This window comes from Gymnoscopelus braueri (assembly GCF_963280865.1).
Source record: "Gymnoscopelus braueri genome assembly, chromosome: 4".
In the NCBI taxonomy this organism is placed as follows: Eukaryota; Metazoa; Chordata; class Actinopteri; order Myctophiformes; family Myctophidae; genus Gymnoscopelus; species Gymnoscopelus braueri.
In genome coordinates this window covers 59,109,250-59,135,473 of record NC_137605.1, presented here as the reverse complement: position 1 = coordinate 59,135,473, position 26,224 = coordinate 59,109,250, and the positions used below count along the sequence as shown (strand labels likewise).

The 26,224-nt window shown below is 40.4% G+C and overlaps 1 protein-coding gene across 4 annotated transcripts in view; it reads right to left on the bottom strand.

Annotated features, from left to right (window-relative positions):
* Nucleotides 1-25,733, bottom strand: part of adam15 (ADAM metallopeptidase domain 15) — a 193,119-nt gene extending 167,386 nt beyond the window's left edge. For all 4 annotated transcript variants that reach the window (XM_080427255.1, XM_080427256.1, XM_080427257.1 and 1 more), the window contains exon 1: nucleotides 24,769-25,733. In XM_080427255.1, coding sequence (XP_080283381.1) covers nucleotides 24,769-24,988 — 220 coding nt within the window. In that variant the 5' untranslated portion in view covers nucleotides 24,989-25,733. The remainder of the gene's footprint in view (nucleotides 1-24,768) is intronic.
* Between the last annotated feature and the right edge of the window lie 491 nt (nucleotides 25,734-26,224).

Here is a 26,224-nt window from a genome sequence, read left to right as displayed (position 1 = left end):
ACACACACACACACACACACACACACACACACACTCACACACACACACACACAAACAAACATTTTTATTTTATTTGGATCTGCACAAAAAGTGCATAACGTAATAGATCCAAACAGTGATCAGAAGAAGGTTACATTTAGTGGGGTACCTTAGCAAAATGAACGATACGAAGCTGATAAAAGTGCCAAATTTAGCATGAGGCTTCTTTAGGACCTACTGATGGATTCTAGCCTTGGGTACCAAACTTTATTTTGAATATTTTCCATACAATTGGCCATATCAATATCCATAAAGAAAAACAGGCCGATTCACTTTTTGGCCTATAACTCTTGAACCGTAGGTCATACCACCAAAAATCTTCTTTCCCAGGAGTCCTTGGCTCATGATGCAACTTCCCATATAGGTTCCGCCCCTTTTCCGATTTCAAGATTTTCCGCCATTTTGCGTCATCTTCAAAACACATATTTTCTACTACTCCTACAAATGTTGTCCAAAACTCACACAAATCGGCACACACTCTGTCTTTAGTCATGTGATCAACATGTATCAGTCAGATTTTTCATATTCCCTTCGGATTGGCTACGATTGGCTTCTGAAATTTGTGGGAGGGTCCGTTTGGAAAAAGATGGCACAAATCATAAACACAGCGTCCTATCTGTCCCAAATTTGTATCATTGAGGGGCCACTAATGAACGCAGAGCCAATGCGATTTCACTTCCACCCATAGGGGGTGCAACAAATTCTACAAATGTCACTATTTTTCCACCAAATTAAGTACAAATGGTCTTATGAGTCAAACATTTGCTATTGCGAAGTGGTGAACAGTCCAAATTGTTAAGGTCCTTACACACCGGGGCAAATTATTTATGCCAATAAATACTTTTTTTTTAAAAACCTTATAAAGTCAATGCAAGCTTCCACATCAGTTTCGAATTTTGCGTATATTCGCATAATCGCCGGTGTGTAATGACCTTCACCCTTTACAAGAGCATTTGATCAGTTCTCTGCATGCTCTGGAGACTTGTCATCCAAACTGGCACCCATGCCTCCGATTCCTTGGTCCATCCATACTCATGTGGGGAAGAAATAACTTGTTCTGTTTGTAGGCTGGTCGCCCAGATGCCTGCTTGATAACATGCTGAAGTAGTGCATCTTGGGTGGGTGGTAGTGGCATTTTCTCCATCGACCTATTCCAATGACAGAAGAGTTATTTTCCAGTCTGGTTGATGGAGCTCAAAGGACTGGATTTGTCATACAGGACAACCGTCAGTCTCTCAAGCTTCTGGAACTGCTGACTGTCAACATTCATCAGCTGGAAGGGATGTTTGGCCAGACTGACACATATCTCTTTGACATCATCATAGGCTTGCCGGGCATGCCAAGCTGACTTCTTAACCTTACTGTGGAAAGCAGATGTTGTGTTACAACCTGACAATGCATGGAACATAGGCAGAGCATGAGATTTTGGCTCCCCAGGGATTTACACATGTTGTTGGTAAAATCTGTATTTTTTGCCCATGCCAAAAGCCACCAAGATGTCAGGTTGAATCGTAACTAAATCATGGAACAAGCTTTGCAAGGATCACGATGACATCAGTGTCCACAGTACGCACTAGGATAGTTTTTGCTCCTTGCTCCAGTGCATGCCGTATATGAACCAGAATCCTGGTGTCTACCTCCTCATGATTGCAACAGGTCATAGTACTAATGGAACCAAAAGACGACACAGCTTATCCTGATGTGACATAAACAGCTTTGGATGGTGGCCAGTTGAACTTTTCAGTCCTGGAAGTCAAAAATTCAAACAGCTCCTTCTTATTTGTTGGGTCACGAAGAAAATCCATCCAATTGCCTGGTAGCTTTGTCTGACCTGACACTTTCCTGCGAACACCTTGTCCTCTCTTTTCGCGGGTGGACTCCTTCAAACTGTCTTGGATATATGTGTCCCATACAACATCCAACCACTTGGTTTCCTACAGCTGCTTCAGCAGATATAAGGGATGAAAACGTCATCTGCATAATCATCAAATGTTTTTTCTTTGAAGCCAATTACAGGCAAACAGTATGGAATATCAAAAGCCTGTTGGACAGTCATTGTCACATGACTCACAAGACCATTTGTACTTAATTTGGTGCAACAACAGCGACATTTGTAGAATGAGTTGCTCTCCCTATGGGTGGAAGTGAAATCGCATTGGCTCTGTGTTTATTAGTGGCCCCTCAATGATAAAATAAAATTGGGACAGATAGGACGCTGTGTTCATGATTTGTGGCATTTTTTTCCAAACGGACCCTCCCACAAATTACAGAAGCCAATCGTAGCCAATCCGAAGGGAATATGAAAAATCTGACTGATACATCTTGATCACATGACCAAAGACAGAGTGTGTGCCGATTTGGACAACATTTGTAGGAGTAGTAGAAAATATGTGTTTTGAACAGGACGCAAAATGGCGGAAAATCTTGAAATCGGAAAAGGGGCGGGACCTATATGGGAAGTTGCATCATGAGCCAAGGACTCCTGGGAAAGAAGATTTTTGGTGGTATGACCTACGGTTCAAGAGTTATAGGCCAAAAAGTGAATCGGCCTGTTTTTCTTTATGGATATTGATATGGCCAATTGTATGGAAAATATTCAAAATAAAGTTTGGTACCCAAGGCTAGAATCCATCAGTAGGTCCTAAAGAAGCCTCATGCAAAATGTGGCGCTTTTATCAGCTTCGTATCGTTAATGTTAAAAAATAGGGTTAAGGTACTGGACTAATTATGGTCAAACCAGATACAACTGGATGCACATGCTTATTAACAGGGGAAAAGATAGCACATTGATGACTCACTATCAAATACTATATACAGAAAGTAACATTTTTTCTTATATACTCTGTTACAAGTAAAAGCACAAAAGTATTGGCATACTAGTCAGTATGCACAAGGTCCGAAGTTAGTATAAACACTTTGAAAATATAGCCAAAGTATAAGTAGGTCTGAACTGAAGTGGTTAAATGTATGTTTTAATTTTTTTTTTTAAAGTTTAAAAAAAGTTTAAAATAATTGCAGTGGAGTAAAAAAGTACAATATTTGCCTCTGAGATGTAATGCCGTAGAAGTACGTACGTATTGAAAACTGGAAATACTACAGTAATGTAAAAATACTTAAACATTTTACTTAAGTACAGTACTTGAGTACACTGTACTTAGTTACTTTCCACCACTGCATGAAACATGGTCTTCTCCATATAGACAAGCTGTCTATGACAGCTGAGATCGAAAAGTATTTTTAACCAACATTTTTGCATTTGTCTTTTGCAATCCTCCCAATTGCAGTCCACGGAGCACAAGTTTGTGAATGTAGCCCAGACTCCAAAACAAAATGGAGAGGACAATACGTTGACACTTATATCCTAAGGCCATAATACGTTCCAACAAAGGCTGATATTTCATAAGTATGGATGTAGGGCTGTCACGATTGCAATTTAACAGACTCCCTGCCATCTACGTCATTTCAAATCCAACCGTTGACCGCCATTGACGTAGATCTACTTCAATTAAAAATATATATATATATTTAGAAATTACGCTAGAGGGCGCTCTTCCCGAACCTATGAATTAGTCCAGGGGCCAAGCCAGATTTTGGTACCACCTAAGGTGGCCGTACATTTTTGGTATTTTTGTATTCCTACATGTCTCTAGTTTATATTTTGGTATGATACATCTTCCAATTCAGTAGCTTAATGACAGTAATCACTCTAAACAAGCCATATGAAACCGTGATGTGTTTGAATCATTTATATGGCTTCTAGACAATACTTTTTGGAAACCAATGGTCTTATAAACAGTTGACCCTGAGGTAATTATACCAGTAGAATCCATTTCTGCTGAGGAAATTCTGGTATTGTGCATATTTAATTCGATAATTTGCATATTTGAACACATTTGTGGAAATTACATGATGTATACAATTACAGTTAGATATTTCAAAAAGTGTAAAACATACAGTATGTATTCATCCATGCTGTGACTGGTTGTGACACGACTTCTCCGATTTTTGGTGTTTGCAAAAAAACTGCTTTGCTTAACATAAGCTTGTAAAAGTTGACCTTCCTTCGGTCTAGTAGGTGGTCATAGCTGAATAGGTAGAGAGGCTGCATGGATAAATTAAAGTCCCAGGTTTGATTCCTGGCCCCAGGTATGTGTCGAGGTGTCCATGAGCAAGACACTTCACACCTAACTGCTCCCCAGAGCTATGCAGTCCAGGCAGCCATTGGCTGGGTGAAGCTGAAATCCGAATTTCTTCCCCTTTCCCTTTCCCCTTGGCCAATGCATTCACTGGTCCAAATCAGATCAGAGTTGATTGATGACATTAGGTGTCAAGTAATGGCTGTCCTGTTTGGTGGAAAGTGCACAGATTCCCTCACAACAACGCAATCTAACACCTTCAGCAAGGAGGTTGTCTCAGCTTCATCACTTGTAACGCCTGAACGTCTACCTAACTGAATCTGCCACCAAACTTCACTGTCGTAGAAGACACTGGTCTATCATATACATGGTTTTGATGGGGAAAAAGAGGGTGTGGGTGCCATGAACTAGGGGTGCAAGCTGCAGGATGATCTGTCTTACTGTATGTCAATAATGCATGCTGCTCCAGAAGCATTCGTTTTTGGAGTTCATTCATTGTAACTTCTCCACTGCCTACAAGACACTCCACTGATATGGTAGAAGATATGGACAACCATGTACTACTGTCTGTGGACTGTGTCAACTTGAGGAATGTCTCAATTCCACACAAAAAAATCTTCCAGAGGAGTCCGAGTATGAGTATGACGATGAATAGTGACTGTATAACAGCACCTGTTAATAACACAAGTGCCTATAATGGGCTATGGCTTACCTGGCTTACTGGATTACTGGACAACCCCATTGGGGTTATTCAAGTAATTTCGTAAGTAAGCAATAGCTTGCTTGCTTATCATGCTTCCCCCTTTATAGATTGAATAGTAATTGAAACATAGCCATTTTAAGCTCCTGGCAGCCATCATGGACGCCATCTTCAAAATGAGACTTTCTGCCTTTCTGGAAGTTACATTTTCCTAGATTATTTTTGTATGCTTATTTAGCATGCCCAATAGTAACATAATTCATAATTTGTATGAATTGATGGGGTGTTCAACCATATACTGAGCCATCTAATATTGGAGTTTCTGCATACCAGCCACTAGTGGGCCAGCCCAAGTTGTATGCAGGGCTTTTGAAAACCTTACACCCACACCTAACACCATGTCAAAAATCTAAAACCTGTCACTAAGTGCACAATCTTTATGAGTGTTGACATATTCCCTCACAGCTATTACAACTACAGCTTGTAGCAGTTTGTCCGAGCTAATCTCGCAAACCGTTCCACTGATCAGCACCAAATTGCTTGTGCACATTGCCAGTAGGTCACAGACATATCTCCACTATTTTTTCTCACATATGTTTTACACTTTTTGAAATATCTAACTGTAATTGTATTTATCATGTGATTATTTTCACAAATGTGTTCAATTATGCAATTATCTTATTAAATATGCACAATACCAAGGGGGGCACGGTGGCGCAGTCGGTAGCGCTGTCGCCTCACAGCTAGAAGGTTCTGGGTTCGATTCCCACAGGGGACGCTGTGGGCGCTGGGGGCGTGTTCTCTCCTCCGCGTCATCAGTGCCCATACCCTAGGTGGGGTCGGCGAAAGGGCCTTTCTGTGTGGAGTTTGCATGTTCTCCCCGTGTCTCCTAGGGTAGGTACCCTCACAAAAACATGCAGTAATCCTGGTCACTATACTGCCTCCCCCTGGCCAGCCGGGGCGCCTGATGGACGGGAAAGGAACTGGTTGGAATAACGTGTTCCTTCCACGCGCTACGTCCAACCAGGGAAACTCTCCCCTGTCAGGTGACAAGAAGGTCAGTTGGCTCTCATGCATTGAAGGAGGCATGAGCTCGGCCCTGGCCTCCTTAAGTTGGCAGAAGGAAGGTAGTGCCCAGGATTACATAGACAATTGGCACTGGGTGTAAAAAAAATAGGGTTACAAAAAATAAAATATGCACAATACCAAACTTTCCTCAGCAGAAATGGATTCTACTGGTATAATTACCTTAGGGTCAGGGTTGGGAAGTAACAGATTACATGTAACGCCGTTACGTAATCAGAGTAAAAAAAACAACATAACGGTAACGTCTTAGAGTACATTTTAAAATGTGTAATCTGGATTACAGTAACGGGGGTGTTGTAACGGGCGTTACAGGAGGATTACATTCTCCCCTTCCCCTCATTAATTTTACAAACAAGTTATAAATTATTATAACACCAAACAACCACCTGCAAGAGCGCACACTCCGCACAGACGGCAATGGATTGGAGTTGAGCGCAGCTGCGCAGCGCGCACCTCTCTATGTAAAATCCTCACTGTGGAGGCTGCTGCTGCGTCAGGAGCTGTGTTGCCAGACTTTGCGAGAGAATTAAGCAACCAGGTCTATGAAAACAAGCCCAGAAGAATCAGAATCAGAATCAGTTTTATTGTCACATCACAGGTTTACAAGGTAAAAAAGTGGGTGAAATTCGTTTTTGTACATCGTTCCCATCGCAACGTTAATTTCCATAGAAAGAAGAGGGGGGGGGGAGAAGAAGAGGGGGTGGGGGGCAAGTGGGAAGGAGATCAAAACAAGAGAGCAACAGAAGGCCAGACAAGTTATCTACATATTTACAAAGTACCTGAGATAATAAAAAACTAAGGTGCCTGAGCATAGCAGCAATGTATGTATACTGTGCATGTTATACTTATACTGTGCATGATATACATATGGACGTTAAGGTGCTTAGCGAAAAAAAGAGCACAATAAAAAAGACAAAAAAAGTCAGTGCGTTATACATGGGATTAAGGTGCAAAAGGTCAGTGCGTGTCCACCTAGGGTGGACTGACCCTAGTATAATCCGCAAGTAGCTCCATGAGGGAGTGCAACAAAAAGTCATTTGTACCTGGTGTAGTCCACAGGTGTGTCCGAGGGGGAGCTAAGTCCAAGTCATTGTCCCTGGTATAATCCACAGGTGTGTTCAGGAAGAGCCAGAAAAGTTTGCACCGCCTGCTGTCAGGCTGCTGAACAAGGTTTATGCCTCATTCAGCATTCTGACAGCAGCCGGATTAAAACTGCACCAGTAACTGGTGGTGGAACTCTTGATACTGCGGTAGAGCCCCTTGCCCGGTCGCGGTCGTTGTAGGGGTTTGAACAGTCTGTGACTTGGGTGGTGCTTGTCCTTGATGATGCGCTTGGCTTTGACCACGCACCGCTTTTTGTACAGTTCCTGGAGCGCTGGGAGCTCGTCTCCCATTATTCGCTCTGCCGATCGCACTACTCGCTGTAGGCTGATCTTTTCTCGGGCAGTGCAGTTCCCGTACCAGGCCGTGACACAGCCTGTTAGGATGCCTTCAACAGAACTGTTGTAATACAGCCTGAGGATGCGATGTCCTACTCCGAGCTTCTTCAGGCGGCGGAGCCAGTACAGTCGCTGCTGAGCCTTTTTCCTCACGTGTGTGGTGTGCGTCTCCCATTTGAGGTCCTCCTCGATGTGTACTCGCTGACCCTTTCCACTGCAGCACCGTCGATGAGGATGGGCGCATGGTCTCTCCGCGGCCTCCTGAAGTCCACGATCAGTTCTTTGGTCTTGTCGACGTTAAGAGAGAGGTTGTTCTCCCGGCACCAGAGTGCCAGTGAGTTGATCTCCTCTCTATATATAGAAGCGACTATAAAAGGCCACATGAGCACTTCAAAGCTATACATGTCGTCCATTAAACAATGTGCATATTTATATATGTTGGTTATTTGAAAATAGACGATCTACAAGCTCACAACCGTTCTACCATTATTTACAAGCAACTTCAGAAAAATTAGCCCAATGTGGCTTATAATAATCAGACCAGGCAACACTGCAGACAGGGAGATACTAGGGGTACGTTCGGAAGCACTGCCCACGGCTTACTTTTGATTGACTCTCTTTCAGATGTTATTCGTGGCTCTCTTTTTCGTCCTCTTTGCAGTGATGTTCCTGCATAAAAGCCTTTACTCTTAACCTTAAACTGATCAGATGGTTTGGTTAAAGGAACTATAATCTATGAAAGTGTCTTTCTTTGGTTCTGATTGTTACTAGGTTCTGATAGTAACTTGGTATATTCTGTTTATTTTATCTAGTCTATGTATAGCCTTAGGGAATATAGGCTGTGCCTGTAATTGTATTTTTTTTATCTAGCCTATGTATAGCCTTAGGGAATATAGTCTGTGCCTGTCATTTTATTAATTTTATCTAGCCTATATGTATAGCCTTAGGGAATATAGGCTGTGCCTGTAATTTTATTTATTTTATCTAGCCTATGTATAGCCTTAGGGAATATAGGCTGTGCCTGTAATTGTATTTATTTTATCTAGTAGGAATGTCAAAATGTCAAAAAGAGATTTTATTTGCCACTTTGACCACACATGGATGGAGTTTAGATCCCATGGGGACGGTTGTGTTATTTAAAATGAGCTAGTGTTGGTTGTCAAACAATCAAAATGGTACTGTAGGTCAAGATGCATTTTCTTATGATCTGATATTAGTTGACACACTGGCCCTCATTTATCAACGCAGCGTATAAACCAGCTTATATTTTTCCATATATTCGGCCGTACACCAACGTCGAAGTCACATTTATCAACGAATCCTATACAGCCAATCCTGGCGTACATCAGGTCGGAGCTTTGATAAATCTCACGTCTGAAAACGAGCGTCATTTAAATAACACGCCCTTAAATATTCTCAAAACGCCCAGATTTTACGACATGAAGAAGAACCAGAATACGACCAAAGACATCAAAAGCCAATAAGAAAGAGTTTTCCCCGATCGCCTCGCCTCGCTGCCTGTCAAGTCACACACACACACACACACACACACACACACGCACACGCACACGCCTCTCTCTCTCTCTCTCTCTCTCTCTCTCTCACTCACACACACACACACACACACACACACACACACACACACACGCCCAACTGTGTCTTTCATGTTATCCATAGCGGTACAATCTTTGTCACGTAGGCTTGTAGCCTACATGAATGACATGTTATGATACCAATCACATCGCCATGAATGGAATACGTTTGTATATTAATTTATTTAACTTATACCGAGCAGTGCACAAGCAGTCATGTAGGATATTCCCCGTGAGACTCGGAAAAGGTGCGGTGATCTCGCCGTACGCCCATTATTTGGGCTGCACCGCGTTGATAAATGAGGGCCAATGACTCTACAGTAACGTAACTGTTCAGAGAGGTCAAATTCTTAACAATTAAATGACCTTAACCATATTTCTGTTGTCCTTATCTTAATTTCATAGGCTCAACATTCTTGTCTATCAATGGTAAAACTTGTATTATCTAATTAAATAGAGCTTTGCTTAAAAGTAATCCAAAAGTAACTGAAAGTAACTAGTAGTTACTTTTTAAATGGAGTAATCGGGATTACGTTACTGACTAAATTTTTTAGCAAGTAACTTGTAACTGTAGGGGATTCCTTTTTAAAAGTAACCCTCCCAACCCTGCTTAGGGTCAACTGTTTATAAGACCATTGGATTCCAAAAAGTATTGTCTAGAAGTCATATAAATGATTCACACACATCACGGTTTCATATGGCTTGTTTAGAGTGATTACTGTCATTAACCTACTGAATTGGAAGATAAATTCAAACTACAGACAAAAAAAATATAAACTACAGACATGTAGGAATACAAAAATACAAAAACTTTATGGCCACCTCAGGTGGTACCAATTTGTGAAAATATCAGTGTTGGCCCCTGCACTAAATGATCCCTTGACTGCGAGAGAATGATATAAGCAGAAATGACGTCATCCCAAAAACAAAAAAAACAGTCACTCCATCCGCTCCCATCTAGAAAAACATCTAGCTCGGATTCATATTTTTTTTTATGAAAATGAACCATATTCAACTGTCGATAACAACAGAATGGACGATTGTGGTAAAAAAAAATTGGTTCCGGTGGATAGACGAGACCCTCCCCCAGGAAAGCCTTTGTTTACATCCGTGTCTACAACTGGCTTCCGTGGCTCTCCGTGGTCCCCCAAAGGGCTCGCTTCCCCGAACCACCAGCGAATGTGAAAACATGCGAAACATGCCAATTGTAATATAGGATAATTGTGACAGGCCTATTTGGATGTAAAACAAGTGTCCATATACACATCGAATGGGCAGCCCATTTCATTATTGAACACAATATCTGGGGTGTTTGGAATATCTTGCAATGAATTGACATGCGTGTCATTGTGATCAAACCAGTCCAGTTTTACACTACCGCGTTTATACATCTTTGTATAAGTGAGTGGCACTTACTGAATCAGAATCAGCTTTATTGTCACATCACAGGTTTACAGAAGTAAAAAAGTGGGTGAAATTCGTTTTCGTGCATAGTTCCCATTGTATCGTTATTTCCATAGAAAAAAAGAAGGGGAAGAAGAAGAGGGGGGTGGGGAGCAAGTGGGAAAGGAGATAGAACAAGAGTGACCCGAATGAGAACCTAAAGCCACTATAGGCAGGTGTCATCTCAAATTCTGGTAAATATATGTAACACTTGCTCTCTCGAACACACACACATACACACACACACACACACACACACACACACACACACACACACACACACACACACACACACACACACACACACACACACACACACACACACACACACACACACACACACACACACACACACAATTATTACATCATTGCCTAATGGCAATTATTTGAGATAATTGCAATTATTTTGCATAATCATCATAATCGTTTCCATGTTGAGAAAGGTTCATACATTTTGAAACAACATTGTGGAAATAGCAGATCTTCAAGCCATGCGACGCGTTGTGAGCTTGTAGATCGGCTATTTCCACTAATTTGTAACAACATTTTGAGTATAAAATATTAAATAAGGCATCATTTGGCATAAACCTTTCATTTGGATTATTGGTGTCAGTCATTGTCATTTACTTGTGTTTTTAAGTTTTTTTGTCATATTTGCCCGCATGCAAAAGCCACACAATTAAAATGTTGATCGCAATTATTTGTATGGCAATTAATCATTAAGTACAATTCCAATATTTCCAATGTTCAGTACTTTTACTTCTACTCCCCTACATCTCTGAGGCAAATATTGTACTTTTACTCCACTACAATTATTTGAAAACGTAGTTACTTTGTAGATTTTGATTATTATTACAAAACCACTTCAGCCCTATAAGATTTCAGCCATTTGAAAATAGCGGATCTACCAGCTCACAATAAATGGTAAATGGTAAATGTTGCAATTATATAGCGCTTTTATCCAAAGCGCTTTACATAGATGGTGCATTACATTCACACACACATTCACACACGGATGGCGGAGGAAAGTTTAAACCATGCAAGGCACCAACCTGCTCATCGGGAGCAATTAGGGGTTCAGTGTCTCGCTCAAGGACACTTCGACACTAACTCAGGGGGAGCCCAGGATCGAACTAGGAACCTTGCAAGTTTCCAGATCACTCTACCCGGCCACTCTACCCCTGAGCCACTGCCAGCCCACAACGCCTTGTAACGCTTGTAGATCTGCTATTTTTAAAAGATTTTTATGCATTTTATACATTTGAAAACTTTGTGAAATGACATTCAGGCAGACATTACATTCTGCCTGTGGACATTCTGTCCTAAATTTTTTTACTTAAGTAAAAGTATCAATACTGCAATGTAGAAATACTCTGTTACAAGTAAAAGGCCAGAATTCAAAATGTACTTAAGTAAAAGTACAAAAGTATTGGTATCAAAATGTACCAAAAGTAGAAAGAACTCATTATGCAGAATGTCCCATTTCACAAAGTTTTCAAATGTATTAAATGCATAAAGATATTTTGAAAACAAAAGATTTTTACAATGCGTCGCAATGCGACACATTGTGAGCTTGTATATCGTCTATTTTCAAATGGCTGAAATGTATATAGGGCTGAGGTGGTTTTGTAATAATAATCAAAATCTACAAAGTAACTAGTAACTAGAGTTTTCAAATAATTGCAGTGGAGTAAAAGTACAATATTTGCCTCTGAGATGTAGTGGAGTAGAAGTAAAAGTACTGAAAATTGGAGATACTCCAGTACAGTAAAAAAAAAAAACTCAAAATTGTACTAAAGTACAGTAATTGAGTGAATGTACTTAGTTACTTTACACCACTGGACATGAAAAGGTTTGAGAGCCACTGCATTAAATATCCAGTCACAAACACAGTAGGATATCCCATCGGACAAATGCCGGGATTTCTCTTTTTCTTTTTGCCGTGACCAGTAGACTAGAGGTCAGTCTGCTGACTCATTTGGCAGGTGACCAGGTCAACCATTGTTCTGACATTGTTTTAATTGTCACATCAAACAGTAGTGGTGCATTCTGTTCCCTCTGGGCTTCCGTTCTCTCAAGAACATTCATAATTATTTAAGCACAAAGGAACTGGAACCTCCGTTCCTGCTAACATTATAGCAGTGGTGGAAAAAGTACTCAAATTTTTTACTTGAGTAAAAGTATCAATACTGAAATGTAGAAATGCTCTGTTACAAGAAAAAGGCCTGTGTTCAAAATGTTACTTGAGTAAAAGTACCACAATATTGGCATTTAAATATACATAAAGTACCAAAAGTAAAAGAACACATTTCTTTGAAAAAAGCAGATCTACAAGCTCACAACGCGTTGCGTAGCCTATGTATAGAATAGGGCTAAAGTGGTTAATGTATGTTTTATAATATAATCATTTATATCTGAAAAGTAACTAGTAACTAAAGTTTTCAAATAATTGTCGTGGAGTAAAAGTACAATATTTTCCTCAGAGATTTAGTGGAGTAGAAGTAAAAGTATTAAAAATTGGCAATACTACACTAAAGTAAAACATACCTCAAAATTGTACTTAAAGCAGTTTAAAAAAATAAAGGCCTTCACTTTCAAATAAAATAAACATTAAAAAAAAATATTTTAAAAAAATGAAAGAAGTTATGGCAAAATAAAGGCCCCCTCACGCATTAGAGTGTCCTACTAATGTGTGAGGGGGCCTTTATTTTGCCATAACTTCTTTCATTTTTTTTAAATATATTTTTTTAATGTTTATTTTATTTGAAAGTGAAGTATCCCTTTAAGTATAGTACTTGAGTAAATGTACTTAGTTACTTTACACCACTGCCTTATAGCACACCCCAACCATCTATGGTCTCTGTCGGCTGGTAACCTCATACGTCCAAAACTGTTACTTTTCAGGATTGAAATTCAAAAGTAGCAAACGTAGCAGATCTACAAGCTCAAAACGGGTTGCTTTGTGCCGCGTTCTGAGCTTGTAGATCTACTACTTTTGATGCTTTTGTGTGACGCTGTAGATAGGCTATGATCAAGTAGGGCATTCATGTATGAAAAAAACACAAAATGTTAAAATATGGAGATAAGAGGTTTTTGCCAGACAGCAACAATATGGTATTTACTGTATGTGAGAAATTATATCTTAAAGCAAATATAATGCTTTCCACTGTGTTCTATTATCAAGGAATATAATGTACAGTGTTGGGACTAACGCGTTACAAGCAACGCATTACTGTAACGCCGTTATTTTTGGCAGTAACTAGTACTCTAACGCATTTTTAAATTCAGTAACTCCGTTATCGTTACTACATGGTGCGTTACTCCGTTATTTTTTATATAGTATTTATATATACAGCTAGGCGTTGAGTAAATGTACTTTACTTTACACCAGTCTGTGTCATATGCGGAGATGCGCTGTGGGCGGGTGACATCCTGACCGGTTGACAATGACACGGCAGTTCATTCATTATCACTGCAAATCAGGCACATTTCAATATATATATTCTATGCCTCAACCCGCCCGCGACCTGCGGTGGGAAAAAAAAGATAATCATCATCATAATAGCTCAGATTTATATACAGTTGCGCTCTTTTAAGTACCCAAAGTCGCTTTAAATGTCTACAGTAGCACAACATTGTCATGGGCTAAATAAACTCCTGTGAGTGAGTAGTGGTCTATAATTTATTACCCTAACAGGTCAGCTGAGCCACGTTATGAAGGATTAATCTGAAATGCCTTTTTTTTTTTGCAGTGCCCTTTGATTCGAAAATGCGTTCAAACGCAATTGATCATTGAGAAACCATTACGCACGCAGCATGCGCAAATGGTAATGTAGGTAATTAATGTATTTGTGCAAGATGACCCCGCTAATATATATAAAATGTGTACATTACTCGTTCATCATGGTTCATGTTCAAATAGCTCAATCCAAAATATAATGCTGTAGGCCTAAGTGTTAGGCTGTATTTACGCACCTGCTTGTAATTAATGCTTAAACATAATTATGACCGGTATTTTTTTCAGATGTCCGATAACTTTGAATCATTCCGGACATTGGGACCAGCAGATTACAATCCTATTGCGCGACCCCTGGTATAGACCACATTGCTTAGCAGAGTTCAGTGATGCAAATGCATGTCAAGTTGATCAACAGATTGTATTATTCTCCAATGCAATAACAGTACTGAAATGAAGGCTATTAAGGGCATTAATGGGAGCCCTTTTTTTTTTAAGTAACTAAAAAGTTACTTTTCACAGTAACGCATGTTACGACCCGGCCTAGGGGAGCCTATGGTCGCAACACACAAGTGGACTCCCTCCTTCCCAGTCCCCAAACAGCCAGACAACAAAGGTTCAAAATCCCAAACACTGAGGATTTATTTACTAATTTAAGATAAAAGTCATGACAATATATACATATTACCTCAGGGTGGGCTCTACAAAACAACTACTAATACACAAGAGATTCCTCACCCCTACACAAATCTTACATAAACATTAACACATTACAGCACACTGGTGTTTGGAGGCTGGCTAGGAGAAAGGCATCTGAACTTCTGGAAGCAGGAAGCTTTATAGTGAAGCCCAAGTAGACAGGAGCCAATCACCTGCGAGAATCCACATACTAGTTAGCCAATCACACTCAGCCACCACTCAGTTACCATTCACACCAGCTGGTACTCAAATCACTCACCACTCATTCACAAACACACACCAATGAGGGGGGAAACACAGGAAAATACATAATATGACCCTAGGGTCATAACACCTCCCCCCTAAGATCAAACATTTATCATTTAAAACAAAACAAAAACACAAAAACATGCTCAATTCACTCCCTCCTATCTCTCCACCAAGACCTTCTCTCCTAATGTCTCACCGAGACCCCTTTCCCATATCTCCAGAGACTCCCTCTTCCCTACTGCTGTCTCTACTGAGACCTCCGTTTCCTGTCTCCACTGAGACTCCCTCTTCCCTACTACTATCTCTACTGAGACCTCCGTTTCATATCTCTAGAGACTCCTTCCCTCCTAATGTCTGCAAGCGACCTCATTCAAATTGCCCTCACTCCTAATGTCTTCCACTAACACTTCTTCCTAATAGCTGAATTAATGCATCACAACCAAATTCACAAAAACACTGAATCTACACAAAATCACAACTTCACAGAACTACAAAAAAACATTAATTCATCAAATGTCTAAAAAAAAAACGCACAAAAAACTATGAACGTTCTTAACTTACACACCAAAAATCTAAAATCGCCATATTGCTGGTTGGCACACTCATACAAACAGCAGTGATGTTGCTAGGTTTTCAATGTAATGGGTCCTGGGACCCAAGGGTGGTCTTTTAGATGGGTCCCAGGGACATTTTATGAGTCCCACAAAAATTCACACCTTACGTGGTGCCCCCCGGGACGGTTTTGTCAACGGGGGGGGTTCAGTGTGGACCCGTTCCTGCTTCTCAAGACCGATACCGATAACCGATAATACAAATATATACACATATATTAAAAAATCATAAATATATTTTTTCAAATGTATATGAATCTGTAGTATTAGCACACCTTATGGTAAGAAATACTAGTAGTGGGCAAAGGTGGATTTAACATAGCTTTGACCAATAGAATACATTTAATCATAGAACCTTTTAATCATTATTATTATTTTATTTTGTATTATTTATGAATGTAGAATTTATTTTAACTATTTATTGTGTAGCAATAAAAGACTGAAAACACTGGCTTACAGTGGAATTATTGGCAACTAAAGAAATAGGAATTCAAGAAATAATGAAGACAAATACTGACAATGCCTATGAACATTGGCTTGCAGTTATTGCACACCAAAATTCAATAATAATATTAGGCTTGTCATTGAGAAAGGAAAATAAAGTTGTCTTTTTGAGGAGAAGTGGAACCTTATCTTATAAGTCACTTTAAGTTTAGCATGAGGGAGAGGGTCTACCCTCTTCAGGGAATTACTTGATATGATATCTCTAGGCTACAGAAAACATTCAGTTGGCTATTAAACATACACAAGACACAGACGATAGACAACCGGTTACTTACAGCTGCCATTAACACTCGCATGACTGAGGTTTCATTATCCTCCACCATGCCTGAAAAACGATCATTTTGATCCCCAAATCAGGCTATCCTATTGGCCACTGTCTCCCCTCTGTTCTCCAGACTAGTTCACACTTTCTCCCCCAAACAGTGGGGGGTTCCATTGTCTTCTAAAAAGTTGAGAGTTGAAAATGGGTTGCCAAATTTTGAGAGAGAAATAAGCAGGCAGGTCTATGAAAGTGTTACTGCATGCGTTGTGCCCTGAGAAAACAGTGAGACATGAAGCAGTAGGCTAGTGTGTATTTCTATGTGTCTCCTATATGTCATCATGATTTGTGATTTGTGTATGTGGGGATCTCATTTTTACTTCCATGCAGTGTTGATTTCGTTAACGAAAACGAAACGAAATATGTTCGTCAACGCACATTTTTCAAAGGACGAAGACGAGACGAGACCACCACCCATATGAATAAACAATAACTGGGACTAAATTATTATGCAATTTCGTTGACTAATAAAGACGAGACGAAAATGTAGTTCACTAAATAAAGACTGGACTAAAATCTATGGTCATTTTAGTTCACGAACAAAGACGAGACGAAATATTATATAATATATTTATTATATGATTTTGTCACTCCCTGTCTCCTTTGATGCGCAGCGCAGGGCATGCTGTTCCTCACTCACACACACCCCCTTTTAAAGTTGCAGCCGCGCACGCACACACACACAGAGTCACACTACCGTCAAATGAATGGCAGGAGGATTCAGATTTCAGAGCGAAACTTTACAAAATAAAACGGTAAAATGCTTTGCACGGGGCTCGGGAGAAAGAGAAGAGGTGAAATGGACACATTTTCGCTACATCGATGTGGAGAACAAAACACAATGCTTGATTTTATCCGAAGGCAAGCAATGTGGGAAAAACACAACAACTTGAAGAGACACAAGCGTTCACCACAAAGAGATCGAGTTATAAGTTAACAAAAGGTTTGTTGGTGGTTGTTTACAACGTAACATTAAACGTGGTGTTGCGTGTCGGCTTAATGTTCCAACAAAAACACTAATCCGACCCCAAAGTGCCCAAACTAATGCTGACAAACTCACGTTAGCTTCTTAGCATGTAGCGATAAACTTACACCTGGTGTTTGCACTTTCTCCATTTACAGCCCGTACATCTACACAAACGTTCAGATTTCAAATATAAAGTGCTTACTGGCCAGGGATGTTACAATTCTATTCGGGTAACCCATAAGTACCCATACTTTCCGTATTGTCCAATAAAAAACATTTTAATCCGATCGGTGGCCATTTTCTCCGTATTTTCTCCATGCTTTCAACTACGTGACCCTATCGGTTGGGAGGTGTAATTGCACTCTGATACACTATAACTCTATGAGAAAAGAACTTGTAAACAACCCAGTGACAAACCTATATTATTATTATTCATAATAATAATATTCACATTATTGTCTGAGCGTAAAGCTCTCATTCTATCAGCTGTCCACGTCGCTGACAAACGCGTCTCCTCTCCTCCTCCCTCAGTGCAACAAGTGAACACAATGCTATGTTCCACAAATGTGCTCAATCCTGCGCAAAATATCTGATCTTCAAGCATAAAACAGTTGCTACGTGACAAGCTGTATGCTTGTAGATCCTATCTTTTTCCACCGCTTTGCAGTGAAAGGGAAAGTGGAAAATGGGTCGCCAGATTTTGCGAGAGAAATAAGCAGTCAGGTCTATGAAAATGTTACTGCATGCGTTGTTGTGCCCTGAGAAAACAGTGAGGCATGAATGGGGTAATAGCCGAGGCTAATTTGCAACACCAGTCCCTGGTTAGACCTTTCTATATAAATATATACCTAATAAAAATGCATGAAGCTCTAATCTAAACAAGTATGAAAATATATTTATATCTGCAAAGTAACTAGTAACTAAAGTTTTCAAATAATTGTAGTGAAGTAAAAGTACAAGATTTGCCTCTGAGCTGTAGTGGAGTAGAAAAGTATTACCATTATAATGTAATTATATATATAATTATAATATTAATAATAATAGAAAGACGCGAAAAACAAGCCCAAAGTCGCTTATAATACGCAGACATGGCAACATAGACTCTCTGCTGTGCAGGGAGTCTGCTCGTCTACGGGCCGCTCTGCGGGGGGTCTGGAGGTGTCAACTGCTCTTCCATGGGGGAGAGAGGGTGAGAGCGGTCAATTTAGCCGAAATATAACGGCTGGGATGGTATATATGGTATATATTTCATATTTATAATACGTTTCAGAAAGAAAAAAAAAATGAGATGATTTGAAACAGATATTTAGGAAAAGTCATGAAAGGGGAACTTTCTCAGAGCTTCATGAGAGAAGATAATCCACTTTAAATTCTCAAAATCGGTCATATTGATGGCTTAGTCATGCAAGTGTTAATTAGTGCTTTTGATTGCCTTTGTGGTCAAATCAGGGTCAAATGCATAGGCTCAACGAGCCATCGTTAACCTGCTAATGTTACACAGCTGATTGGCAACATGCGTTAAACGCATCCATCACATCACTCTGATCTCCAAGCAAGTTGGAGAACACTCTAAAATCGGGGATTTTACTTTGGCTGGTCAATTTAAGATGACAATAGCAAAAAATGTTAGTAGACCTGTATGCATGATGATCAGTTATTATTCCAGACAGTGGTCTATCCAAGACGTTTTAACACGTTTGAGACCAGGTCTCAACCAGCTCCTCATGCCGTCTCACTCTCTCTCTCTCTGTGTTTGTAGCGTAGCCTAACAGTGTGTGTGTGTGTGTGGGGGGGGGGGGGGAGGGGAGGGGCTGTGCTGCTGCTGCTGCTACAACGTGTGCGAGAGAGTCTCCACACAACAGTGTCTAACCGAGAGTTATACTTCTCCACACAACGGTGTCTAACCGAGAGAGTCCATGCAGATCACAGCTGACAAATATTATATATTATCGGCTATTATTAATGTTATCGGTTTTATCGGGATGACGTCATAATTCCTGATATCGGACCGATAATTATCGGGCCGATACTTATCGTGCAGTACAAATTTTTATATTTTTCTCTGTTGTTGGTGACAACTCTAATGCGTCCCATGGACGCCACGACGGTGTCATGAATGCGTAACTTTCTCAATATTGTGCGTCAGCGACGCAGGACGCAGGCCTATTAGTCCAGTAATATTGGCACTTGACCTCCCACTAATTGCAACAAAAACAAACTCCACTGATTTTGTGTCCTAAATATGTCCTGAATGAGAGGAAAAAAGTCGCAAGGAATTGCATGTAGGGAAATTTCAAAATGGCCGCCATCCACACTGTTATTACACATACAATTATATATCTTGAAAACCGAACACTGTATGAAGTCGACATTTGGCAGGTGTGTTGCTGAGGACCCAGAGAAATGCAGTATCAAGTTTGAACTTGTTTGGATGAGCGGTTCTTAAGAAAGCTGCAATTAAGTGGCCCATTCTAAACAGGCATATTAAGTATAGGCATTCTATGGATAATAAGGGGTTAACCTAGGACAAATTGCAACAGAAACTCTTTCAACTTTTTTTGTTTCATAAATATGTTAGTTATAACATATCAAAAGTCCTAAGAAATCCCAGTGGTGGAACATATTGAAAAATGCTTAAATAGGTGATGTGCTGACAATTTCCCATTGACGCCCATGTTAAAAAAGATTTAAGCATGTTTCCTTGTCTAACTTCCACACAAAAGGTTCAACACTGTCCATTATCAACCAGAAACTGTGTTGGATGCATTACAGTGCTTGTAAAAAAAAAAGAAGAAGAAACTAATTTTAACCCTTCAAGTGCCATTTCTGTATGTTATGCATTATGCATTTGTATGCACTCGGTTTTCATGTTCATTTCACATACATTCTTATGTGAAGCACTGCGCATGTGATTTTGTTGATGCAAAGCACTGCATTTTGTTGTGAAGATACCATCTTCTCTGTTGCGAAGATGGTATGCCGCCGACACTGTCTTGCCAATGCTGAGCTACAAACGCCACCTGCGGAGGTAGGCTACCATGGTGCCCTTGTCTTGGTTGAGACCGTCTTCCATCACCTTCAATTAGACCTATTTGATCTCGTGGGAGAAATTAAGTTTCAGAAGTGTTCAGTGTATTGTCATCGGGACACATCAACAACTTGGCAGGGCCGGGATTCGAACTTGAGACCTTCTGCTTCTGAGGCTGGCTCTCTACCCATTCAGCTATGGCCACCCTGTTGGTCTTTGCTTCCATGTTAGTCATCTCAGCATGATGGCTAGGTCGTCCACATAACCATATTTTTTTAATGTTGTAAATGGTAAACGGTAAATGGTGCATTTGTATAGCGCTTTTATCCAAAGCGATTTACATAGATTGTGCATTACATTCACCCATTCACACACGCCATTCATACACCAATGGCGGAGGAAACCATGCAAGGCACCAACTTGCTCATCGGGAGCAATTAGGGGTTCAGTGTCTTGCTCAAGGACACTTCGACACTAACTCTGGGGGAGCCCCTGGGGGAGCCCCCCAGCCCGGGATCGAACTGGGAACCTTGCGGTTTCCAGTTCACTCTACCGTGGCCACTCTACCCCTGAGCCACTGCCGCCCCATGTTGTATCTGGTAGGTCATAGATGTAGATGTTACAGCATTGAGGAGAGAACACACCCTTGGAATACCATTCCTCAGTCATCTGAGCCAGCTGTGCTGGCCATTACTGGTCTGTAGAGTGAAGCTGCGGTTTGACAGCATCTCCATGATGAAGTTCACCATATTTCGATCAGGGATTGTCCTGCGAAACCTCAGGTGGAATTTACAGTGCCAGACAGTGCCAGGCTATTTTCGGATTTAGTAATACAAAAAAAAAATCAAAGTTCTGATTTCTAAAACATTTTTAATTCACTTCATAATAATAATATGAATAATATTAATAATAATAACAACAATAATAATAACTTAATTTCACTTTCATACAGAAAATGCAGCTTAAAGTGCTTCACATAAAAATGTATATGAAATAGAACATTAGTTCATAACAATGCATAAAATGCAGCAATAGCACTCGAAGGGTTAAGGCTTTTTTTCTTTTTCTTTTTACAAGCGCTGTACTACATCCAACAGTTTCTGGTTGATAGTGGGCAGTATTGAACCTTTTTTGTGGAAATTATGAAAACATGCTCAAATCCTTTTTTAAATCCTTTATTTCGACATTTTGTAGTGTGATATTGTGCGCGCATAATTTAATTGAGTTGTCTGATCAGTACTTGATCAGTTGTGTGATTATGTGATCATAATAAATTCTTGTCACTGATATTCTGTATCCTTGTTTTGCTACAAGGAACAAATACAGCATAGTCAAATCTAGCAGAAAGGGCCAAAAAGCGTTATACTTACAGGTAATTTTCAAAACTTTCCCTTCATACGATTCCTTGCGACTTTTTTTCAGTGATTCAGGACATATTGAGGATACAAAATCAGCTGAGTTTGGTTTTGTTGCAATTAGTGGGAGGTTGACCCCCATTTTGACCTAAAATGCCTGGACTAATCGGTGACCGGCCCGGTCACTGTCATAAATTCCGATTTTATGCCGGTCAAATTGCATGGGCACAGCGCAGCAACAGCATGATGGTCAAGTCGTGCGAGTCGATTCAGTAAACATTAGCAAGTAGCCTATAGTGACAGCTAGCCCTGGTCCAGAGCGTTAGTGAGTTCTCTCTAACGCCCTGCCAGGCGCTTGAATCTGCGCTTGTACAAGGAATTCCACTGCCCTGCGAGGGCTCCAACAGTAGTGAAAATAAACAAAACCATTTCGCTACACATCTAAACAAAGGCTGTTTTGTGTTGTTGAAAGTCTGTTCTCGGAGGTGGGAAGCCTCTCAGCACCCCACCTTCTCTGTATAATACACTTTTTGGCCAGAAAAGAAAATATTTCACCGGAAGGAAAAATCTGGTCAATAGAAAAATTCCATTGACCAGTTCTGTAGAGGGCACTGTGGAGCAACTAAAAAAATGTTTTCCTTCCGGTGAAATATTTTCTTTTCTGGCCAAAAGGTGTATTATACAGAGAAGGTGGGGTGCTGAGAGGCTTCCCACCTCCAAGAACAGACTTTCAACAACACAAAACAGCCTTTGTTTAGGTGTGTAGCGAAATGGTTTTGTTTATTTTTACTACTGTTGGAGCCCTCGCAGCCTCGCAGGGCAGTGGAATTCCTTGTACAAGCGCAGAGCCCAGCACCTGTCAGGGTGTTAGAGAGAACTCACTAAAGCTCTGGACCAGGGCTAAGTGACAACCTACAGATGGTGCTGATTACCTTATATATAAGGATACATATATCGAATATATATATTATGGAATATATTATAATCCATAATGCTGCGCGCAGTTATAGCCTAGTCAATGCTGTGACTGTCGGTCCGTCAATCACGGAGAATTTAAAGACAGTAAGTGCGTCACCAGGCTTCTCAGACGGTCCATGCAGTTGAAGTTACTTTTACTTTCAGTGACAGACAACAGCATTGCAAAAGCTGATGCAGGCTACAGAAAAAAACTGCCAATAAACATCCCTATTATTTTAGCCAGTTCCAAAGAAAAATCACCCCCCCTCTGTTCTTTGCATATGTTGCTGAAAAGACAGTACAACTTTGGCACGGACGGTGTGTGTGTTGTCTTCTCCCATAGGCCTACAGACAGTAGCTGCTCATTCCCTCTTGTTCCAAATAAATTACTAGGCGCCATCTGAAAAGTCCATATTGCAGTAAGCAGCTTCCAACGACAACTCAAAAAGACGTTGTGATCATAATATCATCCATCCACACCACTGGTTTAGTTCCTGTGCCTACAGACGTCTTGTAATCTATCCATCTGAAGCCTATTAAAGCTCACTAAGACTCATCCGAAAGTTTAATAAAGTCCACTGAGCAACAGAGAGTAGTTTAACATTTTACGTCCCAGAGGTTAAAACAAGCCAAAACAGTGACATAAGGTAATATTTTGCCTTTGATATCATTGAAAGGCAAGAGACTAGACTAGAGAGACATAAGGTAAATGTATCACCTTGAAAACAATTAAATGCAGACATATATTTTCTGCTATGTGTCTGAATGGGAAAACCTTATTTATCTATTTTTGCTTTTAGTCAAAATAAGAAAATAATTTTGTATTAAGATAATATTTTGTTTGTTAAAAAAGATTACATACAATTTTTTTAAATAATAATTTTAATAACTGATCTCAATATGGACCCATAATAAGTTTTGTCATAATCATGCAGCTCTAGTGACAGCCATGACATCAATGGTACAAATAAAAATAAATAAAAAAATGATAAGCTACAGCAGGGGACTTCAACGTTTTTCTGACCAAGGACCCCCTAGCTGAGAGAGAGATCAAGCAGGGACTCCCTCTATATTGTATAAAATTGTGTTTCAGATTAAACTTTTTTTTTAAACTTGGTCTCCCTACCTCTTTGCCAAGAATAGCCAATCTGCAAGCTCACAATGCCTCGCAGTGAGAGGCGGTGTGAGCTTGTAGATCTACTATTTTTGGCTTAAGTTCTCCTCAGAAAAGGGATGCTAGGTTCAAGTGGTTAATGTAAAAACATATTTATCATATCACACAAAGATTTGGCGGCCCCCCTTTAGTAACTTTGAGGACCCCCTAGGGGTCCCGAACCCCCTGTTGAAGACCCCTGGGCTACAGTATTTCATTTTCTTCTTTTTGTAATCACTTTAGGCCTTTTGTTGCATAGTTAGGGCATCAATATTATAGCCATATCATGATATTAGACTGGATATCGTCTGTGATTTTGGATATTGTACTATTGTGATATGGCATAAGTGTTTAATCTTATTGGTACTCTGTATTGGTGAATACACAAAATTAAGTACTTGTACTCGGCCTGAAAAAAAATCTAGTTAGTTGTTTAGTTCTTAGATAGAAAATCGGTAAAACCTGTATCGGCAGGTGAGACTTTAAAAAAAATATCCATCTATTGGCTGAGGAATATCAGTCACATTCATTCTATGCATCTTGGCTGAGGAATATCAGTCACATTCATTCTATGCATCTTGGCTGAGGAATATCAGTCACATTCATTCTATGCATCTATTGGCTGAGGAATATCAGTCACATTCAGCAACACCAGTAATCTACCTAGAGCGGCAGAAGTGTGTATGTGTGGGTGCGGGTGCGTGTGCGTGTGCGTGTGTGCGTGTGCGTGTGTGTGTGTGTGTGTGTGTTCTTACTAGGGTGTTCTCCTCCGGCAGAGTCCCGGTGAGTCTCCGTCAGGGTCAGGTGGGATTCCCCTGGCTGATGATGATGAAGATGGCGGGATTCCCCAGGCAGGGTTTTAGTGTCACTCAAGTGAACAAATACAAGCAGCAACAACAATGTTACCATTGAAGAAGAAGAAGAAGAAGAGGAAGCATGACACCCGCCACACGCTCGCTGTAGACGGCAGACCATGTCTGTCTGTCTGTTGTTATTGTTGTTACAACGGACCACAATGTGTGCTATCCTCCTCTTAGCAATAACTTTTGACTGTACTAGCTGTCAACAATCGTGTTAATAAAGTACTCAGTCAATCACATTGTTTACTTAACAATGCTATATGGTTTATAAAGTAATGAGTTAACAACAGCTGGTTGTATTGCTGCACGTGCTTCACTTTGCTGCTCTACGCCAAGTTCGACCCCACATCCATCATGATTCCTCCCCCCTTTTTATCCTACTCTGTACATATAGTGTTTTATATGTGTGATGATATTGTATTTTTTTGTTTTTTTTAATGCTATGTTGATGAATTGAATGTATAGGACCTCAATGTAAACAATTAAGTCCACTGGACTTTTTTTTTGTTATCCTTTTAGACTAAGTGTTTGACTGTACCCGTGCTGTTTGCATTTCTGTCAAATAAAATATGTAATCAATCAAAAATGAGCGAGAACAGTTCACACACACTCCCCGCTGGAAGCTGCACCTCAAGCGGGGTTCTCTCTTCAATACGCTGGGTCCTCCTGCTCTCCTCCTCGAGCTGACTGACTGACTGACTGACTGACTGATGGTTGAACTGCTGTAATAACAACAACAATAACAAGCAGCTTGTATCTTCTTCTTCACCTCGCTGCACGTGTATCATATGACGTAATAGTTGATCATTATGACGTTGTGTAAAATAATCCAGCTGGCGTAGAGTTGTTCCTCCGCCATGCATGTAGCGTCCACGCTATTTAAACACAGAGAAAAGCATCCTGTGCCCAGTGTCTCCCTCTAACAGCTCTGTCCGTCATGGAGCGGTCAGGTGGTCAGGTGCCCACACCACAGTCTGTGGAAACACAGAGAGTGTTGTTGCTGTCAATCCATCCAACCAGCTCTCTAGCGTTCAGCCTCCTCAGTTTATTCAAACAGAGACAAACGGTGTCCTACTCTCCTCCAAGTGTCCTTTAAACACATAGAGAAACACAGAGAGAGAGAGAGAGAGAGAGAGCTCCTCCGGTCTCTTCCAATGTTACTCTTTCTATTTCAAACGGAGGCTAGAGGAGAGGAGGAGGAGCTAGAGGCGGATCTGCTCCAGGGTTGCCAGATAGATTTTGCGAGAGAAACAAGCAAAAGTAAACGCTATACTTATGAAAACAAGCCCAAAAGAAGTGACATATCACGCGCACGCACGCACACGCATCTCACACACACACACACACACAC